The following is a 23,672-nucleotide window of genomic DNA, read 5'->3' on the forward strand; positions in this document are numbered from 1 at the left end:
GCAGAGACAGGGCCAAATCCAAAGCTGAGTCCCGGGAGCTGTGCGAACAAAGAAGAGAAAGGGAAATTTCTCCCAGCAGCCTCAGGACCAGCGAATTAAATCTCCACAATCAACTTCACATACACTGCATCTGGGGAATACCTGAATAGACAATGAATCATCCCAAATTGAGGAGGTGGACTTTAAAAGCAACATTTATTATTTTTTCCCCTTTTCCTCTTTTTGTGAGTGTGTATGCATATGCTTCTGTGTGAGATTTTGTCTGTAAAGCAAAAGCTGAGAGAGTTCAGCACCACCAAACCAGCTTTACAACAAATGCTAAAGGATCTTCTCTAGGCAAGAAACACAAGAGAGAAGAAAAGACCTACAATAACTAACCCAAAACAATTAAGAAAGTGGTAATAGGAACATACATACCGATAATTACCTTAAATGTAAACGAATTAAATTCTACCACCAAAAGACACAGATAGGCTGAATGGATACAAAAACAGGACCCATATATATGCTGTCTACAAGACACCCACTTCAGACCTAGAGACACATACAGACAGAAAGTAAAGGGATGGAAAAAGATATTCCATGCAAATGGAAACCAAAAGAAAGCTAGAGTAGCAATTCCCATATCAGACAAAATAGACTTTAAAATAAAGACTATTATAAGAGACAAAGAAGGACACTACATAATGATCAAGGGATCGACCCAAGAAGAAGATATAACAATTGTAAATATTTATGCACCCAACATAGGAGCACCTCAATACATAAGGCAAATACTAAGAGCCATAAAAGGGGAAATCGACAGTAACACATTCATAGTAGGGGACTTTAACACCCCACATTCACCAATGGACAGATTATTGAAAATGAAAATAAATAAGGAAACACAAGCTTTAAGTGATACATTAAACAAGATGGACTTAATTGATATTTATAGGACATTCCATCCAAAAACAACAGAATACACATTTTTCTCAGTGCTCATGGAACATTCTCCATAGATCATATCTTGGGTCACAAATCAAGCCTTGGTAAATTTAAGAAAACTGAAATTGTATCAAGTATTTTTCCGACACAACGCCATGAGACTACATATCAATTACAGGAAAAGATCTGTAAAAAATACAAACACATGGAGGCTAAACAATACACTATTTAATAATGAACTAATCACTGAAGAAATCAAAGAGAAAATCAAAACATACTAAGAAACAAATGACAATGGAGACACGACAACCCAAAACCTGTGGGATGCAGCAAAAGCAGTTATAAGAGGGAAATTTATAGCAATACATTCCTATCTTAAGAAACAGGAAACACCTCAAATAAACAACCTAACCTTGCACCTAAAGCAATTAGAGAAAGAAGAACAAAAAAAACCCAAAGTTAGCAGAAGGAAAAGTGGATGGACCTAGAGTCTGTCATACAGAGTGAAATAAGTCAGAAAGAGAAAGACAAATACCATATTCTAACACATATATATGGAATCTAAGGGGAAAAAAATGCCATGAAGAACCCAGGGGTAAGACAGGAATAAAGGCACAGACCTACTAGAGAATGGACTTGAGGATATGGGGAGGGGGAAGGGTAAGCTGTGACAAAGTGAGAGAGTGGCATGAACATATATACACTACCAAACGTAAAACAGATAGCTAGTGGGAAGCAGCTGCATAGCACGGGGAGATCGGCTCAGTGCTTTGTGACCACTTAGAGGGGTGGGATAGGAAGGGTGGGAGCGAGGGGTAAGTGATATGGGAAAATATGTGTGTGTGTGACTGATTCACTTTGTTATGAAGCAGAAACTAGCACACCATTGTAAAGCAATTATACTCCAATAAATATGTAAATATATATATATATATTAAAAAAAGAATAACAATAGTGAAGATGATCCAGGACCTCGGAAAAAGAATGGAGGCAAAGATCGAGAAGATTCAGGAAATGTTTAACAAAGACCTAGAAGAATTAAAGAACAAACAAACAGAGATGAACAACACAATAACTGAAATGAAAACTACACTAGAAGGAATCAATAGCAGAATAACTGAGGCAGAAGAACAGATAAGTGACCCGGAAGACCGAATGGTGGAATTCACTGCTGCAGCACAGAAGAAAAAGGAATGAAAAGAAATGAAGACAGCCTAAGAGACCGCTGAGACAACATTAAATGCAACAACATTTGCATTCTCCTTCTGGGGTCCCAGAGGAGAAGAAAGAGGAAAAGGACCCGAGAAAATATTTGAAAAGATTATAGTCGAAAACTTCCCTAACATGGGAAAGGAAACAGTCTCCCAAGTCCAGGAAGTGCAGAGAGTCCCAGGCAGGATAAACCCAAGGAGGAACACACCAAGACACACAGTAATCAAATTAACAAAAATTAAAGACAAAGAAAAATTATTGAAAGCAGCAAGGGAAAAATGACAAATAACATACAAGGGAACTCCCATAAGGTTAACAGCTGATTTCTCAGCAGAAACTCTACAAGCCAGAAGGGAGTGGCATGACATATTTAAAGTGATGAAAGGGAAGAACCTATAACCAAGATTACTCTACCCGGCAAGGATCTCATTCAGATTCAATGGACAAATCAAAAGCTTTACAGACAAGCAAAAAGCTAAGAGAATTCAGCACCACCAAACCAGCCCTACATCAAATGCTAAAGAAACTTCTCTAAGTGGGAAACACATGAGAAGAAAAGGACCTACAAAAACAAACCCAAAACAATTAAGAAAATGGTAATAGGAACATACATATCAATAATTACCTTAAACGTGAATGGATTAAATGCCCAACCAAAAGACACAGGCTTGCTGAATGTATACAAAAACAAGACCCATATATTTGCTGTCTACAAGAGACCCACTTCAGACCTAGGGACACATACAGACTGAAAGTGAAGGGATGGAAAAAGATATTTCATGCAAATGGAAAACAAAAGAAAGCTGGAGCAGCAATACTCATATCACATAAAATAGACTTTAAAATAAAGAATGTTACAAGAGACAAGGAAGGACACTACATAATGATTAAGGGATCAAACCAAGAAGAAGATATAACAATTATAAATATATATGCATATATATGCACACAACATAGGAAAACCTCAATACATAAGGCAACTGCTACCAGCTATAAAAGAGGAAATCGACAGTGACACAGTAATAGTAAGGGACTTTAACACCTCACTTACACAAATGGACAGATCATGCAAACAGAAAATTAAGAAGGAAACACAAGCTTTAAATGACACAATAGGGCCTTCCCTGGTGGCGCAGTGGTTGAGAGTCCGCCTGCCTATGCAGGGGACACGGGTTCGTGCCCCGGTCCGGAGAATCAATTACAAGGAAAAGAACGAAAAAACACAAACATATGTAGGCTAAACAATACGTTACTAAATAACCAAGAGATCAGTGAAGAAATCAAAGAGGAAATCAAAAAATACCTAGAGACAAATGACAATGAAAACACGATGACCCAAAACCTATGGGATGCAGCAAAAGCAGTTCTAAGAGGGAAGTTTATAGCAATAAAATCCTACCTTAAGAAACAAGAAACATCTCAAATAAACAACCTAACCTTACACCTAAAGCAATTAGAGAAAGAAGAACAAAAAAACCCCAAAGTTAGCAGAAGGAAAGAAATCATGAAGATCAGAGCACAAATAAATGAAATAGAAACAAAGAAAACAATAGCAAAGATCAATAAAACTAAAAGCTGGTTCTTTGAGAAGATAAACAAAATTGATAAACCATTAGCCAGACTCATCAAGAAAAACAGGGAGAGGACTCAAATCAATAAAATTAGAAATGAAAAAGGAGAAGTTACAACAGACACTGCAGAAATACAAAGCATCCTAAGAGACTACTACAAGCAACTCTATGCCAATAAAATGGACAACCTAGAAGAAATGGACAAATTCTTAGGAAGGTATAACCTTCCAAGACTGAAGCAGGCAGTAATAGAAAATATGAACAGACCAATCTCAAGTAATGAAATTGAAACTGTGATTAAAAGTCTTCCAACAAACAAAAGTTCAGGACCAGATGGCTTCACAGGTGCATTCTATCAAACATTTAGAGAAGAGCTAACACCCTCCTTCTCAAACTCTTACAAAGGCTCAAGAGGGAGGGGATATGGGGATATATGTATACATATAGCTGATTCACTTTGTTTTACAGCAGAAACTTACACAACACTATAAAGCAAAAATACTCCAATAAAGATAAAAACAAACAAACATTGGTTTTGGGGGGGGAAGAAAATCAACAAAATCTAGCAACAAAATTGACAAATCTGTAGCTAGATTAACCAAGAAAAAGAGAAGACTCAAATTACTAAAACCAGTAAGTAAAGTATTACTAGCAATCTTACAGAAATGAAAAAGATCTTAAGAACAATAGTATGTCAACAAACTACATAACCTAGGTGAAAATGACAAATTACTAAAAACACATAAACTATTAAACCTAACTCAAGAAAAAATAGAAAATCTGATTAGACCTAAAACGAATAAACAGACTGAGTTAGTACAGTTGTCCCTTCATATCCATGGGTTCTACAGCCACAGATTCAACTAACTGTAGATTAAAAAAAAAAAATTTTTTTTCATTTCCAGAAAGTTCCAAAAAGGAAAACTTAAATTTGCCACACACTGGCAACTACTTACACAGCATTTACATTTTATTCAGTATTATAAGGAATCTAGAGATTATTTAAAATATACAGGAGAAAGGATGTGCATACGTTATTTACAAATACTATGCCATTTTATGAAAGGGACTTGAGCATCCTCCGATTTTGGTATTCATGGGGATCCTGGAACCAATTCCCTGTGGATACCAAAAAGAATAACCCAGGGCCAGTTGGATTCAGTAGTGAATTATACCAAAAGTTTACTGAAGAATTAACACCAATCATTCTCAAACTCTTCCAGAAAATAAAAGAGGAGGAACTCTTCCTAACTCATTCATTCTATGAAGCCAGTATTACCCTGATATGATAGTCAGACAAATACATCACAAGAAAAGAAAACCACACATCAATATTTGTTATAAATATAGATGCAAAATCCTCAACAAAATACTAGCAAAGCAAATCCAGCAGCATGTAGAAACAATTATATATCATGACAGTGGAATTTATTCCAAGAATACAAGGTTGGTTCAACATACAAAACTAAACCAATAAACACAATATTAAAAGAATAAAGAAGGAAAAAACCCATGATCACTCAACAGACAAAGAAAAGAGATTTAAGAAAATCCAACACCCTTTCAGGATCAAAGCACTCAACAAACTAGGACTGAAGGGAACTTCCTCAACCTTATAAGGGGCATCTATGAAAAACTCACAGCTCACATACTTAACAGTGAAAGGCTGAAAGCTTTCACCTTAAGACCAGTAACAAGACAGGGATGTTCACTCTGTCCACATTGATTCAACATCATACTAGAGATTCTAACCAGGCAATTAGGCAAGAAAAAAATAAAAGGCACCCAGACTGGGGGAAAAAAAAAAGTAAAACTATCTCCATTTGAAGATGATATAATCTTACACATAAAAAAAAAATCCTAAACCATACATACACACACACACACACACACACACAAACTATTAGAGCTAACAAGCTCAGGAAAGCTGTAGGATACAAAATCAAAAGAGAAAAATCAGTCATATTTCTATACAACAGCAATGAGACACCTGAAAATGAAATTAAGAAAACATTTCCATTTACAATAGAAAAAAAAAGAATAAAATACTTAGGAATAAATTTAACAAAGTTAGGTGGAAATCTTATACTCTGAAAACTACAAAACACTGTTGAAAGAAAGTAAATAAGATCTAAATAAATGGAAACACATCCCATGTTCATAAATTGGAAGACTTAATATTGTCAAAATGGCATACTCTCCAAATTTATGTAGAGTCAATGTAATCCCCATCAAAATTCCAAATGCCTCTTTCGTAAAAACAGACAAGCAGATCCTAAAATTCATATGGAAATGCAAGGGATAGCATTTCCTTTTACAGAGATATATAGTCATAGATACATACAAACATACATACGTATGGCTGTCTATCTATCTATCTACACACATATTAACCAAAACAATATTGAAAATGAAGAACAATGTTGGAGTATTCATACTTCCCTATTTCAAAACTTACTACAAGGTTACAATAATAGAGACAGCTTGGTAATAGCCTAAGGAAAGACATATAGACCAATGGAGTAGAAATGAGTATCCAGAAATAAACTTTTAGACTTACCGTCAATTATGATGGAAAGTTATACCATGTTCATGGACTGGAGGAATTAATATCGTTAAAATAGCTATATTGCCCAAGGCAATCTACAGATTCAATGCAATCTCTATCAAATTACCAAGGGCATTTTTCACAGAACTAGAACAAATAATTTTAAAATTTGTATGGAAACATAAAAAAACCCGTATAGCCGAAACAATCTTGAGAAAGATGAACAGAGCCAGAAGAATCACGCTCCCTAACCTCAGACTATACTACAAAGCTATAATAATCAAGCCAGCATGGTACTGGCACAAAAACAGATACATAGATCAATGGAACAGAACAGAGAGCCCAGAAATAAATCCACACACTTATGGTCAATTAATCTATGACAAAGGAGGCAAGAATATACAACTGGGAAAAGACAGTCTCTTCAATACGTGGTGCTGGGAAAACTGGACAGCTACATGTAAAAGAATGAAATTAGAATATTTTCTCACACCATATACAAAAATAAACTCAAAGTGGATTAAAGACCTAAATGTAAATCAGAAACCATAAAAACTCCTGGAAGGGGGCTTCCCTGGTGGCTCAGTGGTTAAGAATTCACCTGCCAATGCAGGGGACATGGGTTCGAGCCCTGGTCCAGGAAGATCCCACATGCCATGGAGCAACTATGCCCGTGCGCCACAACTACTGAGCCTGCTCTAGAGCCCGTGAGCCACAACTACTGAACCTGCGTGCCACAACTACTGAAGCCCATGTGCCTAGAGCCCATGCTCCACAACAAGAGAAGCCACTGCAATGATAAGCCCGTGCACCACAATGAAGAGGAGCCCCCACTCACTGCAACTAGAGAAAGCCTAAATGCAGCAACGAGGACCCAACACAGTCAAAAAATAAATAAATAAATAAATTTTAAAAAAGAAAAAAAAACAACAACTCCTGGAAGAAAACATAGGCAGAACATTTTTTGACAAAAATTATAGCAATATTTTTTTGGATCTGTTACCTAAGGCAAAGGAAACAAAAGTAAAAGTAAACAAATAAGGCCTAATTAAACTTAAAAGCCTTTGCACAGCAAGTGAAACCATCTACAAAATGAAAAGACAACCTAATGAATGGGAGAAAATATTTGCAAATGACCTGACCAATAAAGGGTTAATATCCAAAATATATAAACAGTTCATACAATTCTATGTCAAAAACACACACAACCCAATTTAAAAATGAGTGAAAGACCTGAAAAGACATTTTTCCAAAGAAGACAAACAGATGGCCAACAGGCACATAAAAAGATGATCAACATCACTAATCTTCAAAGAAATGCAAATCAAAACCACAATGAGATATCACCTCATACCTGTCAGAAAGGTTATTATCAAAAAGACCACAAACCACAAATGCTGGCAAGGATGTGGAGAAAAGGGAACCCTCGGACACTGTTGGTGGGAATGTAAACTGGTGCAGCCACTGTGGAAAACATTATGGAGGTTTCTCAAAAAACTAAAAATAGAGCTACCATATGATCCAGCAATTCCACTCCTGGGCATACATCCGAAGAATACAAAGATTAATTTGAAAAGATACACGCACCACAATGTTCATTGCAGCATTATTTACAATTGCCAATATATGGAAGCAACCTAAGTGTCCATCAACAGATGAATGGATAAAGAAGATGTGATAGATAAATATAGATACAATGGAATGTTACTCAGTCATAAAAAAGAATAAAATTTTTCCATTTGCAACAACACAGGAACCTGGAGGGTATTATGCTTAGTGAAATGACTGAGACAGAGAAAGACAGATACTGTATGTTATCACTGTGTGTGGGATCTAAAAAAATAAAACAAGTGAATACAACAAAACAGAAACTGACTCACAGATATAATGAACAAGCTAGTAGTTACCAGTGGGGAGGGGGGAGAGAAAGAAAAAAGGGAGGGGGTTAAGATGTACAAACTACTATGCATAAAGTAAATAAGCTACAAGGATATATTGTACAGCACAGGGAATATTGCCAATATTTTATAATAACTCTAAATGGAGGATAATCTATAGAAGTTCTGAATCACTATATTGTACACCTGAAACTAATATAACATTGTAAATGAACTATATCAATAAAAAAAATTATGGTCAATTGATTTTTAACAGCAGTACCAATACAAAATTAATGAGGAAAGAGGAGTCTTTTCAACAAATGGTATTGGGACAAGTGAATATCTACTCGCTAACAAATGAATCTGGACCCATACTTTATACCATATATAAAAATTAATTTTAAATGGATCACAGACCTTAATGTAAGAGCTAAAACTCTTAGAAGGAAGCACAGATGTAAATATTTGTGACCTTATTTTAAACACTGGTTTCGTAGATATAACACCAAAAGCATACGCAACCAAAGGAAAAAAAAGGATAAACTAGATTTCATCAGAATTAAAAACCCTGGTGCTTCAAAGGTCACCATCAAGAAAGTAAAAAGACAATCCACAGGAGAAAATATTTGCAAATCATATACCTGATAAGGGTCTAATTTCGTTCATGTATAAAGAACTCTTATGACTTCAACAGTAAAAAGACAAATAATCCAATTTTTTAAATGGTAAAAGAACTGAAGAGATAGTTCTCCAAAGAAGACAACACAAATGGCCAATAAGCACATGTGAGGTTGCTCAACATCATTAGTCATCAGGGGACTGCAAATCAAAACCACAACGAGATATACCACTTTACACTCATCATTAGAGTGACTATTTAGAAAAAAAAAGTATCAGAGAGGATGTGGGAAATTCGACCCTCATAAACTGCTCGTGGGGGTGTAAAATGGTACAGCATCTGTGGAAAACCATTTGGCAGTTCTTCCAAAAGTTAAACATACAGTAAATATGATCCAGTAATTCCACTCCTAGGTATATACCCAAGAGAACTTTAAATATTCATAAAAAAATGTGTACATGAATGTCCATAGCAGCATTCATCATAGTGGTCAAAAAGTACAAACAACCCAAATATCCATTAAACTATGAATGAATATTCAAAATATAGTATATCTAGACAATGAAATATTTTTCAGCCATAAAAAGGAATGAAGTACTGTTACATGGTACAACACGAAAGACTCTTGAAAGTGTGCTAAGTAGATGAAGCCAGACACAAAAGGCCACATATCGTATGATCCATTTACATGAAATGCCCAGAATAGACAAATTCATAGAGACAGAAAGTAGATTAGTGGTGGCCAAGGGATGGAGTGAGGTGAGAACTGGAAATGTACTAATAAGGACAGGGTTTCTTTTTAGGGTGATAAAAATATTCCAAAATTGTGGTGATAGCTGCACAATATGATGAACATAAAAAATAATCACTGAATTCGATACTATAAAAGGGTAAATTTTATGTTATATGATTATACCTCAATAAAAAATTATTTTTTAACTTAAAAAAAAAATTAAAAACAGCAGTGTTGTGCTATCCTAGGCCCCAGGCCAGTGTTGTGAGCATAGTGCATCTAGCCAAAAAAATCATCCAGATGAAGATATCGTTCACAGAGTTGTTCTTCGTGAAGAAAGGGAAATATGTGCAATCTGAAATTCTCTCTCATCCCACAAATCCTTATCTTTCTATATATTCTATCTCTTTGAGTAAGTTGCCATAATCAGAAACTGGGAGTCATTCTAGATTCCTTTTCTCTCTCTGATCCTTTGCATACAATCATTAAATTCCTACCCACTATAGTTCTTAGCTACTAAATATTTCCCATTCAGTACCCTCTTCTCTACCCCTACTTGACGACTCTGTCACCTCTCCCTTATACCCTGCTGCTAGTTTTGTTGTCCTTACACCTAACCTACATACTACTATCAGGAAGATCTATTTAAACCAAAAGTCTAACCACTGCAATACTTCAAGGGCTCTCCAGCACCTACATCACTTGGAACAAACTTACGTCTCCAACAAGCATCATTGCACATCACTCCCTGAGCCCACTTTACACTCTAGTAATACTGCTCCCAGTCTGCTGTACACAAGAAACCGATCATCATAACTGCCCAATGTTTAAACGGGCTTTTGACATTTTTAATGCAAATAGTTTTTTTAAAATACGGCGACATAAATGCCCCTAAACATGTCAACAAAGACACCTGTAAACACTTAGTGAGAAAAATCCCTGCAACCTGATTATAAACTGAACCTAAAAAAAAAAAAAAAAAAAGGAAATTGTGAACACTGGGAGCTCAGTATCTCCAGATTTTACATTAACACGACCTCTCACATTAACAAGACACAGAAAGAAACGAAGAACAATCTCAAAGCATCTCAAAAAAGCATTCTTTATTAAAAGAAAACGCAGAATTAGAATACCGATTCCCTACCCAGGCTTAGGTGTCTTTTCAAGCAACCTGAAGTTTCAGTACTACAAGGAACTTATTTCAGAGGATCTGTCCGCAAGTTTCTCGCTGTCGGGGAAACCACGTGTTATTGACCTCTGTTCAAAATAAATAACACGACCGAAAGGCTAATTCATTTTAGGAATCGGGAAACACACCGTTGTAAAGTCCTGCTAAGCTAATATGCTCTGTTCACCTTCCTGATCTCCAGGTCCCCTTACACCACACAAAAAAACCGCCCAGGCATCCTAGGAACCTGGCTACTGTCTCGGACACAGGCCGTAGCCCGGCGACAGGTGAGAACTGGCTTCAGGACCTCCGACCACCGCCGCTGAGACCCCAAAGCCAAAGTCGGCTGCTACCTTCCCCGGGCGTCTCCCGCGACCCCTGAGCCAAGCGACCCGGATCGCGCCTGGACTCACCCGGCGAAGCTTTCCCAGGACCAGCCCCAAGTGCGGCTGAGAGACAGTCCCGGGGCCCTCCATGGCGTCAAGGCTGCCCTGGCAGTCGGCGCCGTAACCAGGGCCTGGCCGAGCCACCACCAGCAGCACCGGACACGCAGCGTTCGGTCCGGAACCCAAATCCGCACCCGGCAACCGGAGCAGACCACTGCGAAGCCGGCTGCGGGGAGGTGCCAGAGATGAACGGCGCCTACGGGCCTCAAGTGTCCACGCTGCCCAGCCGGGGAGCTTCGGCCCCTAGGTTACGCTTTGCGTCCTAAAGATCCGAAGGTCCAAGCCCGCCCGCACAAGCCTGCGACCTGCACTCTCCTCGCCGCCCTACCCCTCGGTTTGGTTTCGGCCAGACCTCCGCACGGAGGCGGGGTCGCGGGGACTCCGTTAATTTCCCCTCCTACTTCGCGCGAGGTTAGTAGACGTGTCCCGGTCGTTCTCTCTTAAAGGGGCCGGGGCTCTACCTGGCGGAGCTACCCAGCCTTGGAAATCGAGAGGCTTGGGGCTGAGAGAATGGGATTCGACCTCCGGGCCTGCCCTGTGGTGTGGGCCGCACCATCCCGAACGTCAGGACTAGGTCTCAGGAGTCCCCACCTCGGGTGCCGCCGGCGAGGCTTCTCCCGGAAGCCCCTCGGCGTAACCCGGCGGGGTGAGCGCGACGCGCCCCCTCGGCCCGGGTGCTGGCGCCTGGCCCAGCCCCAGCCCCCATCAATTTCCTCTCGCAGCCCCGCTAGAGCCTGCTGTCCGCACCCCACGGAAGCCCTGACGGCGTCGTACCCTGGGGGGAGCCCGCTGGCCCAGGGAAACCGGCCAACGTCTTCATTCCTGTCAGAAAATGGCTTGCAGGGCCCGCGCCTCCTGCCAACCGTGTCCGGACTTTGGACAGGAAGGCGTCTCGGGTCAGCCGTGGTCTGGGCAAAGTTTAACCTCTCCCACGCAAGAGGACATCGATCGGGCCTCCTCTGCCCAGCGAAGGGTTCGAGGGCTTTACTCACTTTTACCTGAGTTACCTGGGAACTTGCTGGGCAAAACTCTTTAAACTCCATGAGCTCCTAGTTACCCAAATGCTAAATCAAACCTGTATGGACCTTAGCTGGGCGCGTGCTGTTCTCCTCTGAGGAAGGGAAGCTAAAAGTAGCATCTTGCCCTCTAAATTTAGGACCCTATATTTAGGTCTGTTGAATAAAATACCCGGGGCTGGATCTGTTCTTGGGGATGGGTTTTAGCTAACACAGGTGTAAAGGATCACCCATCTCTGAGTCTTCTAATTGAAGTCCTTAATGAAGCAACCCAAAAAGCCACAGATACTTCTTCCTAAACAAATCACCGGAGAGAACTCAATAATTGAACAGAATCTTAGTTCCTTAGGAAACTTCCCTAATGTTAAGTTCTAGCAGCAACAGAACTATTGTGCCAAAAAGAATCCAGAAATGGCCCAAGTTCACGGCAAGTGATTTTCAGGACCAAAATGCAGGCTAGTTTTTTGGAACTCAAAGTGCTCTCTCTCATTTGCCACATCAGCTTAAGGAGTTTCAGGAACTTTCACAAGTAGCAAAGAGTAGCAGAAATTGCTTAATGATTCTCCATTTTTAGGGTATTACACAACCTTCATATGTGTTGGACAGTGTGTGCTGAAGCTAAACTATGTGAATAGCTTACTAAAATCAGAAGAGAAGGGGCTTCCCTGGTGGCGCAGTGGTTGAGAGTAAACTACTGAGCCCGTGCTCTGGAGCCCACGAGCCACAACTACCGAGCCTGTGCTCTAGAGCCCATGCTCCGCGACAAGAGAAGCCACTGCAATGAGAAGCCCGCGCACTGCAACGAAGAGTGGCCCCCGCTGTCTCCAACTAGAGAAAGCCCGCATGCAGCTACGAAGACCCAATGCAGCCAAAAATAAATAATTAATTAATTAATTTAAAAAATCTAAACAGAAGCATAACCAAAATTTAGAATTTCAGAGGATCTTAGAACAACAACATATGCCTCAATTAAAACACTGTATTACTGAATGAAAATTCTTCAGTTAGTCTGAACATTTTCAGGGAACTCCAGAATTGTTAGCTTTCAGGATCTATTTACAATGTAAAACATTTTTTTAAAAATCCCTTTGCCCTCCCTGAGACAGTCTGTGTCCTTTTCTAGTTTTTCAATAATTACCATTCCAAATATTAAAAACAGAGCAGGGACAAAAGGATAAATGAAATTTAAAAGAAAAATCTACAAGTTTCCCATAACAAAAACAGTAAAACTTAAACTCAATGCCAGGTTCAAACCTAATTTCTTTTCTGCACACTTAATAGTCATATAGAAACTTACCTCTTCCTCTAGATGTTTCAATCCCATTTTTTAAAAGGTTCATGTTAATATATTCTAATATATAAATAAAGTTCTACTAAGCTCCTCATATCCTTGAGAAAGATTTCAGATTCTAATACATCATCCTGCACTCTTGTGTTTCCACACTGTGATCCTGCTATAACACTTGTGTGGCAAAGGGGCGCTATTAGGTGGAGTTGTGACTACCAACCCATAATCTAATTTCATGGACATAACTCCTGATTAATTCTTCCTTAAATGTCATGCATAGTACTACCCCCTTAAAATCTACAATTGAAAAGAGAAATACTAAATTAGGTAACTGATAAAAATAAAATTGAATGTTTTATTCTATATTCATATAGAGTACATGATCTTTACCATGTGAAAGATATCAAAGTTTGTCCTCCTTAAGTAGATATGGGATTTTGCCATCTTATATAAGCTTACTTTAAAGGAAATGGAGAACAAATGCTGTTAGTGTTTGTGACAGCTGCTAGAAAGCATACAAGAACATTAGAAACATGCTAACCAGTAAACCTTGTCCACAACCTAGAAACTGATTTCCCTTATGAAGGGCCCTGTTGCTAAACTGTAAACACTAGTTACTGCCATTTAATTAAACAGTCAGTGTCACAGGCTGTACGATCTAGTCCTTCAAAAGAAAGTCAAACATGCTGAGCCACATCTTCATTCTCTGCACTAGTGATGTAAGAGCTGTTCTCAGAACATACTAAATCAGGAGCTACCTGTTGAACAAGAGCTGGGTAATTTCCATTGTTTATTCCACGTATAAATGAATATATTTATATATATTTTTTATTCTAGTTAAGAATATATAAAGGTTAGAACCCAAAGAGTCTCCTCAATTATAAAATAAAGTAGATTAAAAAGTGGTGTTGATTCCTATTACTTAAACAATTCAAAAAAAGCATTTTGTATACAAAATCTAACTAAAATTATCAGCGAATAGAAACAATTACCTGAAGCATTTAGGCAAGAAGAAAAGGAAACACTTTTGCCTAAATTTAACTGGAAAATTGCTCAAATTTTCCATTTACTGCAGCTATTATGGATGCTTAATAGACCCACTAAGACTTAGAATTCCTGACCTGGCAGAAACTCTTCAGAGCATTTAGCCCAAACATTATGAACTTAAAGCTGTATAGAGGCCAAACAGTTGAAATAAGTATAGGGAAATGAAAACCGCATGTCTATTCAATGCAAGAGCTTCTTGTTGCCACAGAAGAACGGAAGACTATGTATTACAGTCTTCTACTTTTTTAAGAGAACGCAGAAATCCAGATTTTTATATGAACTAACCTTTGAAATGTAGTCAGCTGGTTCATAATTTTTAAACAATGCTCAAGCCAGCCAGTGACCAGTCTGTCATCTAGTCTCTGCTACTGGTATTACAGTTTTAAACCGAGACTTCCCCAGAGAAAAAGTGACTCTCCAAGGTCACAAGATAATTAACAAATTTAAATTCAATATTTTCATGTCTGAAGAATTTCAACCAAAATGGTTCAAGTAAAATGTATTTGATGATATTTAATGAGTCCACAAAAGTAAGCTTACTTAGCATAGCCTGTATTAAGTAAGCACTTTATATGAAAGGTGAATATGGTGTACTAATAAATTAGTTTTTAATTTAGTAACTTCACTGGTATAATTTATGGGAGAGGGGGATGACAAGTGAGGGCTATGTCAGTTGGACATAGTAATAAGTAGAATTAATTAAATAGGTAGTTGAAAGTTTTATTATGACTATTTTTATAAATTACATCATTATTATTAGTTTTCCTTTTCTCCTATGCTAGAGCAGATTTTTAAGTAATGTTTTTAATCAACATCTTCAACACCAAATCATACAGAGTAAATTAATCACTTCTCTGAACTTATTTACCAAGTAATGTCAACTCTCTAGAAACCAGCAAAGAAATAAAGTAAGGAAGAAGCCTCTGAAAACAAAACAATATGTGTCATTAAGCCTAGTTTTCACAAATACTCTTACAGTCAGTGGCACCTGGTCACCATAACTAAAAATCTGGTAAATTATCCTCACTTTTCCATTTTCTTCTCCTTGCTACGTTCGATCAATCATTAAACCCAATGAATTCTATCTACAAAAATCTACCTAGTTTGTCCTTCCAATCATTTTAACAACCACTATCAGATATTAGACCAAAGGTTAAAAAATGTGGCTAGTGGGCCAGACCCAACCCACAGAATGCTTTGTCCGAACTGCATGATATTTTTTCTAATCTAAATATTTTCCAGCATTAAAAATTGGGAGATTTCACACAGAAGAACCCAGATTTCCAACTTTTCTTGAAATATCAGAAGATCTGGCAAAAACTAGGCTGAAGGTAAGTAGCAGCTACATGTTTCAGAGAAAGCATACACTCTCCAGTTGGTTACAGCTCTCACCTTTACCTGTGCTGCACTCATTTCATTTGAGTTTATAAATCCTGTTTTAGACCTTCACCATTTATTTCCTGAACTAAAGTGATAACTTCTTGATTGGCCTCCCTGCCTCTGGTCTTTATCCGGTTCAATTCTTATTTGACAATGTTGACAGATAGACTTTAAAAATGAAACTTTTTCAGTTCACTCCCTACTTAAAATTCCTCAGGGCTTCCCTGGTGGCGCAGTGGTTGAGAATACTCCTGCCAATGCAGGGAACACAGGTTCATACCCCGGTCCTGGAAGATCCCACATGCCGCGGAGCGGCTGCACCCGTGAGCCATGGCCGCTGAGCCTGCGCGTCCGGAGCCCGTGCTCCGCAACGGGAGAGGCCACAACAGTCAGAGGCCCGCGTACCGCAAAAAAATAAAATAAAATAAAATTCCTCAATAGTGCCCCATCATTTAAAAGATAGAGTTCAACTTCCTATCATAACGTGCAAAGCTATTTTTTACATAATCCCAGTATACAACTTCAGTCCCACTCTGTATTCAGTCAGACCGAATTGCTTATAGACCTCCAAAAATGCCAAGCTCTCTCCCACTTCTGTACTTTTAAAAATGCCCTCTCCTCAACCTAGAATGTTTATCCTTTCTTGCCTGGCTAACTCCTACTCTTTCTTCAATATCAGCTCAAGTAAGATCTCTTCTGGGACATTTTCCCAGGCTCCTCCTCCCCACCCTCTCTACCTACCACTTCCAATCAGTCTACTAGGCAGCTCCTCCTGTATATCAGTAGCATCCTGTGGCTATTACAGCACCATATTATAATTATTGCATTTTTTTTTTCTGGTGTCCTCCAACTATAGTGAACTCCTTGAAGGCAACGACTGTTAAATTTCATCTTAAAATGTAAATGAGAAGACAAAAGTGCTTCCTCAATTATTTATTTGGTAGCAGTAGATGAGAAAAGGAACAAACATTTGTAAAAGGCCTCATGTGCCAAGTACTACAGCTAGGTCCTTTTGCAATATTTCATTTACAATAAATGAGATAGAATTTAATAGGATTTACAATAAATGAAAAAGGGGACAGATTTTAGAATTTCAGTTATGACTTGGTTAAATTTTGAGGTACTAGTTGCTTTTGCAAGATTCTCACATTACACCATTCTGAGGTCAAAGCTGTCATTCAAATACTAATAATTTGCTTAAGATTAATTTTCAGTTCATATTATTTCTGAGTTAACTCTTAGTGTAATTTCCCCTGATTTGAAAAAAAGGGGAAGGAAAAAACTCAAATGCTCAAGATCAACAAAGCTTAAGGAAAGTTTTAGAAAAAATCCTTAACAACATCCATGCAACAAAACATTCATGTAAGGAGAAAGCTTACATGTAAAATCTTATGTAAAGAGAACTATTATGTAACACTCACATAGGAAGGATTCACTCAAACATAATTTTCAGCTGTTCCTATACTTAGTAAAATAGGTAAAATTATTGAAAATATCTAAAACGTCAACTTACCCTTTCTGTAAGAACTACAATTGGTGAAAACGCAGAATTCAGGAAATCATAAACATCAATTTGAAATAAATATTTCAGAATCTGACGCTCAGAAGCATCTTCTGTCAATTTATAAATAAAAATATGTTAACACTTGATGCGATGTAATTTTGAATCTAATTTTTTCTTTACTTGCTGCATTGGAGAACAAATAGCTTGTTTCTTACCTTTTTGAGCAACATAATTTTGAGAAGACAAAGAGTAATCAGTTGAAAAGAGCTGACTGTTTGACAGGGTATTTTCCACAAATGTGTCTATTTCCACTTGAGTAGGTCTTTCAGTGTCTAGTGATGTTTCTGATTTTTCATCATTATTTTCAGAAGATAGAGTTTTGAAATGTACTTCTTCGTGAATTCTCATAGATAACTCTATTTTAGAGACCATATCTGTAAATAAATAAGGAGAAATGTTTGGGATTTATTTTTTACATGCTTGCTTTGTTGTGGGCTTCCTATTTTTTTTCTAGGCAGGTCATTCTTTGAATCTTGTGGGCATTGTGATACTTCATTATGGAAAGAATTCATTAAAACATAAATTTGTAGCCTCTATTAGTTGCTACTTCTGATGTAATAAATTACCAGACACTTAGTGGCTTAAAGGATACAAATATATTCTCTTAGAGTTCTGGAAATCAGAAATCCTACAACCAAGGTTTTGGCAGGGCTGTGTGTTCCTTCTGGAGGCTCTCGAGGAGAACCCATTTCATTGCCTTTTCTACCTTCTGGAGGGCATCTGCATCCTTTGACTCATGACCCTGTATATATGAAGATATATATGTACATCTCAAGAACTTTCATTTAAAAAGGATTACCAGGCTTCCCTGGTGGCGCAGTGGTTAAGAATCCGCCTGCCAATCCAGGGGACACGGGTTCAAGCCCTGGTCCAGGAAGATCACACATGCCGCGGAGCAACTAAGACCGTGTGCCACAACTACTAAGCCTGCGCTCTAGAGCCTGCGAGTCACAACTATTGAGCCCGCGGGCCTAGAGCTGATGCTCCACAGCAAGAGAAGCCTGCACATTGCAACGAAGAGTAGACTCTGCTTGCCACAACTAGAGAAAGCCCGTGTGCAGCAACAAAGACCCAATGCAGCCAAAAATAAATTAAAAATAAATAAATTTATTATAAAATTTATAAAAATAATAAAAATAAAAAGGATCACCCTTCCCCAAAATAAAGAAAAAAATTAACTTGAAACATATATGTCATAATTTTACACATTTGTAATGTTGCATCATATGCATACCATGTCATCACATGCATACATGTGCATACCATGTCAAATAGCCATCAATTTAAGACAATTCAATTTCCAAACATAGTTTAAACTGATCACCTGATTCAATGAACTAATCAAACAGGATTTAAAAAAAAAAAGTTCTAACTAGTCCTAACCTGAGCTATAGTATTCAAGTAAATTGTGGGATTTATTCCTCAGTTACTTTTTAAGACAAGGATAGAAAAGTATCAGTGCAGCCCTGAAAAACAATATTAAAGAGTAGTCCTGGGCTTCCCTGGTGGCACAGTGGTTGAGAGTCCACCTGCCAATGCAAGGGACATGGGTTCGTGCTCCGGTCCGGGAAGATCCCACATGCCACAGAGTGGCTGGGCCCGTGAGCCATGGCCGCTGAGCCTGCACGTCCGGAGCCTGTGCATCCGGAGCCTGTACTCCGCAACGGGAAAGGCCACAACAGTGAGAGGTCCGCGTACCGCAACAACAACAACAACAAAATATATATATATATATATATAATAAAAATTAAAAAAGAATAGTCCTAACTGAATTATTCAATGTCTAACTTTGCTCTTTGAGTTATGAATTTAACACATGGCTTTGATGCTGTCACTTACTTAGCATTGTTTAAAAGATGAAAGTCCCAAGTAAGCAAACACACATCTGTAATTTACTCATGCCACCTGTGGACATTAAACTTAAAAATGAACAATCAACTCAGGAGTCTGAATACAATAGGACTGTTGTAAATACAGGACTCAAACAGTGATCTACAATTATGTTTAATGGCATTAGGGGAAAAAAAGGCTTATTTGACAATTAATTACACCAAATTTATATGTGCCTAAATTGGTTTATTTTAAATATTGTTTTACACTGCATTTGAAATAAATATATGTGAAGAAAATGAAAATTTCCTATAATAATTTCATATTTGATTATACTTTTTTTTTTTTTTTTTTTGCAGTAGCACGAACCTGCATCCCCTGCATCGGCAGGAGGACTCTCAACCACTGCGCCACCAGGGAAGCCCTGATTATACTGTTGAGGTACTATTTTCACATTACTTAAATCTAAGCTATAAGATTTACATTAGAAGCCAAAACAATCTTGAAAAAGAAGAGCTGGAGGAATCAAGTTCCCTGACTTCAGACTATACTACAAAGCTACAGTCATCAAAATAGTATGGTACTGGAACAAAGACACATGGATCAGTGGAACAGGATAGAGAGCCTAGAAATAGACCCATGCACTTATGGTTAATTAATCTAGAACAAAGGAGGTGAGAATATACAATGGAGAAAAGACGGTATCTTCTATAAACGGTGCTGGGAAAACTGGACAGCTACATGTAAAAGAATGAAATTGGAACATTCTCTAATACTGTATACAAAAATAAACTCAAAATGGATTAAAGACCTAAATGTAAGACTGGATACTATAAAACTCCTAGAGGAAAACATAGGCAGAACACTCTTTGACATAAATTGCAACAGTATTTTGGGGGATCTGTTTCCTAGGGATGGAAATGGAAACAAAACCAAAAATAAACAAATGGGACCTAATTAAGCTAAAATGCTTTGCACAGCAAAGGAAACCATAAGCAAAACAAAAAGACAACCTATGGAATGGGAGAAAATATTTGTGGATGATGCAACTGACAAGGGACTGAGTTCCAAAATATACAAACAGCTCATACAGCTCAATATCAAAGAAGCAAACAACCCAATCAAAAAAATGAGTGGAAGACCTAAATAGGCATTTCTCCAAAGAAGACATCTGGATGGCCAAGAAGCACATGAAAAGATGTTCAATGTTGCTAATTATTAGAGAAATTCAAATCAAAAGTACAATGAGGTATCACCTCACACCAGTCAGAATGGTTATCATCAAAAAATCTACAAACAATAAATGCTGGAGAGAGTGTGGAGAAAAGGGAACCCTCTTATACTGTTGGTAGAAATGTAAACTGATACAGCCACTATGGAGAACAGTATGGAGGTTTCTTAAAAAACTAAAAATAGAACTACCATATGATCCAACAATCCCATTCCTGGGCATATATCAGGAGAAAACTATAATTTGAAAAGTTACAGGCACCCCAATGTTCATAGCAGCAATATTTACAAATAGCCAAGACATAGAAGCAACCTAAATGTCCATTGACAGATGAGCAGATAAAGAAGATGGTATGCATATATAATGGACTATTACTCAGCCATAAAAAAGAATGAAATAATGCCATTTGCAGCAACATTGATGGACCTAGAGATTATCATATTAAATGAAGTAAGTCAGAGAAAGACAAATATCATATGATATCACTTATATGTGGAGTCTAAAATATGATACAAATGAACTTATTTACAAAACAGAAATAGACTCAGACATAGAAAACAAATTTATGGTTACCAAAGGGGAAAGCGGGGGAGAGATAAATTAGGAATTTGGGATTAACAGTTATACACTACTGTATATAAAATGGATAAACAACAAGGTCCTAATGTATAGCACAGGGAACTATATTCAATACCTTATAATAACCTAATATAGAAAAGAATCTGAAAAAGAATATACATATATTCTTATACATATATATTCAGTTATATATGTATAAGTGAATCACTTTGCTGTACACCTGAAACATTGTAAATCAACAATACTTCAATTTAAAAAAGTACATTAGATACAGATATGACTTTCTTACAATTGTTAATAAATTAATAAACAATTTTAATTCAAATAAAATAATGAATAGTTTTCATATTTAACTGTACTTGGGAAATTCATTATTTAAATAAGCTCAGTTTGGAGTCCTTTTGTAAAATAGAGTTCTAATATCCTAATATTCCCTTAGGATCTATTAATATTGTAATATAAGAAATTGTTCCCTAATTTATCTGTTTTGTAAATTCTTATCTCAAGATATTAGCTTTTTATAAATGTGGTTATCTCAAACCTCAGCTTTTCACAAATACTTTTACAAGATCAGTGATTCATTTTCCTTATGCACTCTTTCTAAATAGGTCAAGCTTTCATTTGTTATTCCCTAAAAGAGTTGTTGAAATTATCTGAAAATATTGGCTATTTTAGCTATTTCTCCAATATTGAGAAAATAGAGTCTGTGGTTTTATCTGAATCCCTCTTTCAGCATTCTTTTTTTTTTTTTTAAATATTTATTTATTTGGCTGTGTCGGGTCTTAGTTGTAGCACTCGGGATCTTTGTTGCGTCATGAGGGGTCTTCCGTTGCCATGTGCCGGCTCTTCGTTGGGGCTCTCAGGCTCTAGAGCACGCGGGCTTAGTTGTCCTGCAGCATGTGAGATCTTAGTTCCCCAACCAGGGATCAAACCCACGTCCCTCTGCATTGGAAGGTGGATTCTTAAACACTGGACCACCAGGGAAGTCCCTAGTATTCTTTTTTTAAAACAACTTTGCATGATCCCAGCTTGTTTTTCATTTAATTAATAGTGAAATATTTTGAAGTATTTATATAGTAAGACATCATTTTTCTGAAACTTAAAGGAATTTCTTAACATTTTTATAAAAGTCCCTCAAAACTAGTTATAATTGCATAAATGCCCTGTTCTCATTTGACTATCTACCAAGTTATTCATATTTAGAAATTCTCCCAGCATCACTATATGAAATGATAAATTCTACTAAAATGATATTCAGAATGCCCTGAAGTTTCTATATATAAGCTCTAAAATATTTTTATATATCTATATTTTGAATACTATATTTCTGGGCCCGATATTGTTTTCTTTTAGTCTCTCTTCTTTCCAATTACTCATCTGCTTTTTCACAAATACTCCCTTAGGATCTAACAAGCTTAGAACAAAGTAATTTCCTCTAGCCTTTGAAAATCTAGGTCTCTAATGTTTTCAGTCATGAAAATCATCACACCACCTTATTTAGAAAAGGGTTAGAATCTAAAGTCTATATTCTGGGTGAGGATGTTGATCAAGTAAAGAACTCATATTTTGTAGAATATTAAGAAATAACATATAGTTCTTCTGGAAATTCAAGATAATCAACCAGCACCAGTGAAATGTGTTTCCTTCTGAGTTTGCAACATTGTTGATCTCTTCTTGTGAAAATGTTTCTGTCATTCTAGGATTCGACTGTTTCTATATTATTGGCCAATATTTGTTGAGTTTCTAATCTGTCCATCATAGAGACATCAGAGTGGAGATGTGGGAAAGTCATGTTATATAATTCTTTACTTAAAATACTATCCACTTGTTTTTAATCGTAGGAGTTGCTAAATACCTGGACATCTAGATCTAGAAGTATCCTCTGATACTCTGCTCTCTTCTGTTGCCCTCTGTTGATCTCCCAGAATTGAGAGGCTTGAGGAAGAAAGCTGAAAACTTTTTACATTGCTTTTGCTTGAGTTTCCTTATTATCTTGTACACTTAAAGAAAACCCTTGTTATCATAGATCTTCTTGGGGGGAGGAGCTATAGATCTAGAATAAAATATCATTCAGGAATCAAGACAATTTTAAATTACCTTAGCTTAGGTTTCTAAGAACACCATTCAGATATAGCTATATTGGGAAGGTGTAAATGAGCTAAAAAGTGAGTGCAAATAAGAAAAAATTCTCACCTAACAGAACAGGAAGTCAATGAACATCATCTAAAATAGGTTACTCAAAGAAGAATATGAATATTTTATTTAGAAAATAGAGATAAACACTAAAAGAAATTTTCTTAAAAAAATAAAGGAGGGCTTCCCTGGTGGCGCAGTGGTTGAGAGTCCGCCTGCCGATGCAGGGGACACAGGTTCGTGCCCCGGTCCGGGAAGATCCCACATGCCGCGGGGCGGCTGGGCCCGTGAGCCATGCCCGCTGAGCCTGCGCGTCCAGAGCCTGCGCGTCCGGAGCCTGTGCTCCGCAACAGGAGAGGCCGCAACAGTGAGAGGCCCGCGTACCGCAAAAAAATAAAATAAAAAATAAAGGAAATTATTATCCCTGGGACAGAAGTAGAAGTAGAAATGGACAGAGGGAACAGAAATTGCTTTTGTTAAAAAAAAAAAAAAAAAAAACC

General features: G+C 37.5%; 1 protein-coding gene across 9 annotated transcripts in view; it reads right to left on the reverse strand.

Annotated features, from left to right (window-relative positions):
- Positions 1-23,672, reverse strand: part of MIA2 (MIA SH3 domain ER export factor 2) — a 105,311-nt gene that overhangs the window by 71,723 nt on the left and 9,916 nt on the right. For 7 of the 9 annotated variants that reach the window (XM_024762032.1, XM_024762029.1, XM_024762033.1 and 4 more), the window contains exons 5-6: positions 17,555-17,773; positions 17,349-17,449 (exon numbers count right to left, since the gene is read on the reverse strand). In XM_024762032.1, coding sequence (XP_024617800.1) covers positions 17,349-17,449; positions 17,555-17,773 — 320 coding nt within the window. Of the gene's footprint in view, positions 1-11,071; positions 11,450-13,417; positions 13,520-17,348; positions 17,450-17,554; positions 17,774-23,672 lie in introns of those variants that run through there. The other 2 variants (XM_024762035.1, XM_024762034.1) reach the window with 2 other exon arrangements.

Source organism: Neophocaena asiaeorientalis, unplaced genomic scaffold (assembly GCF_003031525.2).
Source record: "Neophocaena asiaeorientalis asiaeorientalis breed wild unplaced genomic scaffold, Neophocaena_asiaeorientalis_V1.1 scaffold190, whole genome shotgun sequence".
Classification (NCBI taxonomy): Eukaryota; Metazoa; Chordata; class Mammalia; order Artiodactyla; family Phocoenidae; genus Neophocaena; species Neophocaena asiaeorientalis.